Here is a 6,949-nt window from a genome sequence, read left to right as displayed (position 1 = left end):
ATCTTGTCCCTTGTGGGTATGGGGTGTGGGGTCCCGCAGGAGAGTTATATCATCATCATTGCCGCCCCCTGGTGACCATCCAAGGGCTAGGGTTTCACAACCCCAGACCTTACAATAAAATTCTCCCGGTCCACCACATATAGTCCTCATATGCCTGGGGAATGGGTTCTCAGGACAACCATAATGCTGAGTGCTCCATAGGACATGGTTAAGGTGTCCCAGGTTACAGACTGAAGTTTTACTTGCTGAGCCAAAGCGAGTTATTGGTTGGGTTGTGTGACGGGAACCAAATTCTCCATGACAGAGGTTGTCATCGAAGAATTGTGAAAAGTCAGTCTTAAGGGTTACCTGGGAGGTTTGGAAGGTCTCATTGATGGCTAGCCTAGAGCCATCTCTAGTCTCGGTGAGGACCCAGGTATGTTTAGTTGGAATGCTGCAGAAGGTAGGGACCCACAACAAACTCAAGAGGATGCAGTAAACTTGAGTTTTAGAGGGTCTGTGGGATCCTTGAAAAGAGCCCATTTCTTTGGGATCTGATCAGAGTGTGCTTTCTTTACCTGGGTGTGGTGAATCCACGGTCTCTTATTAGACACCTTAAAGGCTGTGGGGGTTGTCAGAATTACCAAGTGGGGCCCATCCCAGGTAGGTTCGAGGGTTTCCTTGTTAAACTTCTTGATCCAAATCCAGTCACCAGGCTCAATGTCCAGTGGGGGTGGTTCCGCTTCAGTGGGTTGTTTTCTTTCCTTGGCTGAGAGGCGGGCTTCTCTTCTGATGACTTTGATGGCCTGCAAAGACTTGAGAAGCCCCTGTTTAGATAATTCGCCTATGTGGTCATAGTGAATCTTAGGGATAACAGGTGGTGGTCTCCCATAGAGGATTTCATAAGGGGTAAGGTTCTTGAGATATGGGGTGTATCGGGTGCACAACAGAGCAAGTGGCAAGAGGTTTACCCAATTATCACCGGTTTCAATCTTAAGTTTGGTAAGAGTCTCCTTAAGAGTTCTATTCATTCTCTCTACCTGACCTGAGCTTTGGGGTCTATAGGCACAATGTAATTTCCAGCCTATTCTGAGAGCTTCTGCTATTAATTTGGAAATTTTGGCTATGAAAGCCGGCCCATTGTCTGACCCCAGTACTAAGGGCAGGCCAAACCTAGGAATGATCCCAGTTAGGAGATGTTTGGCAACTACGTTAGCAGTCTCATGCCTTGTGGCAAAAGCCTCAGTCATCCTGAGTAGGTGTCAACAAAAACTAGTAAGTACTTAAATCCAAATTTGCTGGTTGAGATCTCAGTAAAATCAAGTTCCCAGTGCTCACCTGGTTCATGCCCTCTGATTCGGACCCCAAGTCCATGGGATCTGGGAGGCCCTGGATTTACCTGTGCACAGGCAGAACATCAGGTAACCTCCGAAGTGGCTATAGTCTTGAGATCTGGAATATAGAAGTGTCTGCTGACTAGAGAGACTAATTTTGATGTGCCTAGGTGAGTACTATAGTGGAGATCTCTAATGAGAGCAATTCCCAAGGCTTTGGGGAGAAGTAGTCTTCCATCGGGGAGCCGATGCCAGTTCCCCTTCTCTGTTGAACAATTTAACTTCCTTCCCAGGTTGAGCTCCTCTTCATTGTAGGATGGCGAGGAGGGCAATTCCCGAAGGGGAAGAGCAGGGAGTATTTCCATAGGTTTTACCTCAGTTAGGGCAATTTGTTTAGCAGTCCTGTCTGCTAGGTCATTTCCTTCTTTTGTCTGACTAGGCTTGGTTTCGTGCCCTCTGCAGTGAACAATGGCCACAGCCTTAGGTTGCCAGATGGCTGCTAAGAGATTGAGTATTTCTTCTCTATTTTTAATTTCTTTCCCAGCTGATGTGAGGAGCCCCCTTTCTCGGTATAGGGCTCCATGCACATGAGCAGTTGCAAAGGCATAGCGGCTGTCAGTGTAGATGTTGACCCTCTTGCCTTTTGCCCAGTTGAGTGCCTGTGTCAGGGCAATCAGTTCTGCTTTCTGTGCAGAAGTTCCGTGGGGCAAGGCCTGAGCCCAGTTGGTGACTACTGCTGCCCCGGCATACCGAGTTCCATCCTTGATGAAACTGCTGCCGTCAGTATAGAGGTCATAGTCAGAGTTGGCTATTTGCTCGTCTTTGCGGTCCGGTCTGGTTCCCTCTATGGAGTCTAGTAACGAGTGGCAATCGTGGAGCAGTTCTCCTTGATTCCCGTCGGGGAGTAAGGTAGCTGGGCTGAGGGCAGTAGACTTGGAGAAGGTAATCTGTGGTGGGTTCAATAATAGTACCTGATATTGAGTGAGGCGAGCGTTGGAAATCCATCTGTCAGGAGGATACCTGAGTAAGGCTTCAGTGGTGTGGCCTCCGATGATTTGGAGGTCCTGGCCTAAGGTCAGCTTCTGCGCCTCCTTGACAAGGAGAGCAGTTGCAGCTATTGCTCTCATGCAGGACAGCCAGCCTGCAGCAACAGGGTCAAGCTGTTTGGAGAGATAAGCAATTGGGCGTTTCCATGGTCCCAGAGTCTGGGTTAGGACTCCTTTTGCTATGCCTTTGCGTTCTGCAACAAAAAGCTGGAAAGGTTTGGTGGTATCTGGCAAGGCAAGGGCAGGGGCTGAGGCAAGCGCCTGTTTAAGTCTTTCAAAAGCCTCTTCTTCCCTTTCAGTCCAAGTTAAATCAGGTTCCTTTCCCCCCGTACATGAATAGAGGGGTCTTGCAATTTCTGCAAACCCTAGAATCCACAGTCTGCAATATCCAACTGTGCCTAGAAATTCTCGTATCTGCCTTTTGGTGGTTGGCTTTGGGATCCCAAGGATTGCTTGGATTCTTCCTGAGGATAAGGTGCGTTTCCCTTCCTCTAAATGGTAACCCAAGTAGGTGGCTTTCTTGACACAGATTTGGGCTTTTCTCATGGATACCCGGTACCCAAGTTTGCCTTACTCAATGAGAAGGGCTCGGGTGGCAGCAAGGCATTCATCGGAGGTCCGGGCAGCTAGGAGTAGGTCATCTACATATTGGAGCAGGGTTACCTGTGGGTGGCTGTCTCGGAAGTTGAGGAGGTCCCGGCTCAGGGCTTCATCAAAAATGGTGGGAGAGTTCTTGAAGCCCCGAGGGAGTCTGGTCCAGGTAAGCTGGCCTGAGAAACCCCCTCAGGGTCTGTCCATTCAAAGGCAAAGATGGGTTGGCTCTTCGCAGCAAGCGGCAGGGTGAAGAAGGCATCTTTGAGGTCCAGGACTGAGTAGTAAACCTTGTCTGGAGGTAAAAGACTCAGGAGGGTATATGGGTTAGGCACAGTAGGGTGGATAGACTCAACCCTTTTGTTTACCTCCCGCAAATCCTGAACTGGCCTATAATCTTCCGTTCCCGGTTTCTTCACGGGCAACAATGGGGTGTTCCAGGGGGACTGACATGGAATTAAAATGCCTGCATCTCTCAGCCTCTTAATATGTTTGGCAATCCCTTCCTTGGCCTTTTGGGGAATTGGGTATTGTCTTACTTGAATGAGAGTAGCAGTGCTGGCCAATTGCACAATGATAGGGGGCTGGTGAGAGGCTAGCCCCGGTGGGTTTGTTTCAGCCCAAACTTCAGGAATCTGTATGGCTAATTTAGTCAAGACATCCTGTGAGTTACTTTCCCCAGTGGGAGGTGGCATTTCCTCTTGAAGGAGATATTCCTCAGAAAGGGGTACTGTAACCATGATAGTGGAAGGTTGTTGGTTCCCTAAGCTTAGAGTTGTGCTATTGTCTTGAAAAGTTATAGATGCTTTCAGCTTTCGCAGCAGGTCTCTGCCAAGCAATGGGTAGGGGCAGTCGGGCATTACAAGGAAGGAGTGAGTAATAGTGCCCTTCCCGAGATCAGTGATTCTGGCTTTGGTCCATGGGTATGCTTTTGGCTTTCCTGTTGCCCCTATAATCGATGTCTTTTGGGAGGAGAGCTTTCCAGAGGCCTGCTGCAGGACCGAATAGGTGGCCCCCATGTCGACAAGGAAGTCAGTTTGTTTTCCCTCAACCATCAGGGTTAACATGGGTTCCTGGGGGCCTAAATTGATGGAACCCTGACCCCCCTAATCTTCCTCAGTCTCTAGGAGTAAGTGTGCAGGGGTTTCTTGTGCTTTTCTTCCCATTAGCTTGGGGCAATCTTTATTCCAGTGTCCCATAGTCTTGCAGAAGGCGCATTGATTTTTCTTAAGTTGGGGTCTATCTTTAGATGGTTCTTTATTCCCCTTATAGGTGGCTAGTGGTCCCTTGTTAGGGGTTGCCAGCAAGATTCGAGACAGTTGCCTAGTTTGCTCCTTAATGGGATCCTCCCAGTTCTGAAAAACTTTCTGAGCTATTTCAAGTAATTCACTTCTATTCTTTCCCTCAAAGCCTTCTAATTTCTGCAGTTTCTTTCTGATGTCTGGGGTTGACTGTGAGACGAAGGCCATGTTGACCATCCGTCTATTCCCATCTGCATCCGGGTCTAAGGGGATATAAGTTCTGTAGGCCTCTAATAATCTTTCTAAAAAGGCCGTGGGAGATTCGTCCTTCCCTTGCATAGTGGCTGCTACTTTTGCTAAATTGGTGGGTTTCTTAGCAGCGCCCCTTAGACCCCTGAGGAGGTTTTGGTGATAAGTGTGTAACCTCTGCATCCCCTCCCCAGTGTTTGGATCCCATTCTGGGGGTCGTTGAGGCAGTTCATCATCTAAGCCCTTGGGGCCAGCATCATCCCCGACCACAGCCTTAATTGCCTCAGCGCGTATCCTCTCCCTCTCCTCTGAGGTGAACAAAGTTTGTAAAATCTGTTGACAATCGTCCCAAGTGGGTTGGTGGGTCCGGAATACAGACTCCAATAAACTTATCAGAGCTTGTGGTTGCTCCGAGAAAGGGGGGTTTTGTTGTTTCCAATTATATAAATCGCTAGTTGAAAAAGGGACATAGATCATTCATGCCGGGCCCATAGAGCCGGGCGCAGCGGGCACCTCTCGTAATGGGAGCATCGGGACTGAGGTGTCCGGTTCCCAGGCTGGTTGATAAGGGGTGCCGTCCCGTGTATGTGAGGGACTCAGAAGTCTGGCGTTGTTGTCAGCCGGGCCTGGGGCTCTTGCCTGAGGCTCGCCTGAGGGTGCCCTCGCCTTCCCGCCCAAGGCGTTTCCTGCATAGGGTGGGGGTGTCATTACTTCCAGGAGCGATTCCTCAGGATCCCCTGGGAGGACCGGATATAACCGGGGTTTGGGTGCTTTCCCAGGGGACTCTGATTAGCTCTCCTTGGTTGCCCCCCATGGTCGCTCCTTTGGGGCTGCAACTATGATGGTATGGTTTCCTACCTTAGCTTTCATTCCCTTTTGGGGCTCCTCCCTTCCACATTTTGTTATATAGGGAGGCTTGTCTAATACTGTGTCAATCCAGACATCTATGTATACCCGTTGATCTGGGTGAGGGACCCTATAAACAACCGAACGCATGGCGAAGAGGAGGTTAGGGTCAAAACTCCCCTCCGAGGGCCCTTCCACCCCAAAGGTTGGCCACTCTAGTTCACATAGCATCCTCAGGAAGCCGGGGTCTGCTGGCTTCCCATAATTACAGGACCTTTTGAGAAAATCGGAAAAGTTAGAGAGCAGACATTCAAGTGGGGTCGGTGTCCTGGGTGGTCCTTGACCCATGGCGTCTCTCCTGAAAGTGAAACAGTTAGAGCAGAAAGAGAGGCTGAACATACAAGAACACGAAATCAGAAGACAAACAAGAACAATCACTGAGACTAGTCTCATACCCTCACGGAACACACACACCTTCAAAGTGAAGCACCTAGGCTTCCAAAATCAGAAGTCAGACTCTGATTAGAGGCAGACAGTGCGCGGCGTCCCGCCTGTACAGCCTCGCCAAATGCTCCGGAGCCAAAGACACAAAGAAACAAATGGATCGATCCACTTACCAAGACCACATGGCGCGAAGACCCTAAGCCGAATCTGGCCGCAGTCAGAAGATCAAATTTGTAGAGGCGAGGATGGAGGCGCCTCGCCTTGTGCCTGAGGAGGTCGACCCCTCTTAGAGGGGACCTCGAGGTGATCTCGCTGGGGCCTCCAAATATTGTAACCCAGGAGATCGACCAAACTCAGACGCCGAGATGGGGTTTAACAAAAGGAGTTTATTGAGCTAAGTCCGCAGGCACCTGCAGTATGTCCCACACAGGAGTAACTGTGGCCCCGGAGAGCTAAAATGGCTCCTTTTCATAGGATTTTGTAAGGGGGGTGCTATGTGTAAGCAAGCATGTTACAGAAGCGGAATTTAGCAGTTAGTTAATTACCTGTTACTCAGTTTCCCAGACATCTCAAAGGTCAAGATGTTTTCAATAGATTATCCCTGGCGCCGACCCCAGGATTACTCAAGGGTTAGTTATTACCCCGGGGTTAGCGATTACTTAGGGATTAGTTAGTGAAGAATGTTCTTCAGTAAATGAGTAAACTGACAACCCCTTTGGTTGTCGTGAAGGCCTCTGGGAGTTTGGGTCAATGGCACTGAGTTATAACAGAAGGCATTATGCTAAGTGGAATAAACTAGACAAAGACAAGTACTTCATGATCTCACTTATATGTAAAATCTGAAACATAAAAGTTTAAACTCAGAAACAGAAAGTAGAAAAGTGGTTGCCAGGGTCTGGCTGGCTGGTGGGAAAAACAGTGAGAGGTTATAAAAAGAAATAAACTTTCAATTATAAGATGAATAAGGTCTGAAGATCTAATGTATAACATGATAACACTGCATTGTGTAATTAAAATTTGCTAAAAGAATAGAACTTAAATGTTTTCACCAAAAAAAGGTAAATATGTGAGGTGATGGATGTGTTAATTAACTCAATGAGGGAAGAAAATCCTTTCACAATGTATAGGGATATCATTTCATCACATTGAATACCTTCACTACACCAGTTTTATTTGTTAATTAAGCCTCTGAAAATAAATACGTAAATATATAAATAAC

General features: G+C 48.3%; 1 protein-coding gene across 1 annotated transcript; it reads right to left on the bottom strand.

The window, feature by feature from the left end:
• Window positions 1-461: 461 nt before the first annotated feature.
• LOC118617001 lies at window positions 462-4,968 on the bottom strand. Its single transcript, XM_036242523.1, is given in 4 exon segments — window positions 462-896; window positions 1,766-3,144; window positions 3,147-4,176; window positions 4,366-4,968. Coding segments are annotated over 4 exon segments (3,396 nt in total). The 5' UTR covers window positions 4,918-4,968.
• Between the last annotated feature and the right edge of the window lie 1,981 nt (window positions 4,969-6,949).

The sequence above is a fragment of the Molossus molossus genome, unplaced genomic scaffold (genome assembly GCF_014108415.1).
Source record: "Molossus molossus isolate mMolMol1 unplaced genomic scaffold, mMolMol1.p scaffold_m16_p_5, whole genome shotgun sequence".
In the NCBI taxonomy this organism is placed as follows: domain Eukaryota; kingdom Metazoa; phylum Chordata; class Mammalia; order Chiroptera; family Molossidae; genus Molossus; species Molossus molossus.
The sequence above is the reverse complement of the archived record's forward strand: the minus strand, read 5'-3'. Positions and strand labels throughout refer to the sequence as shown.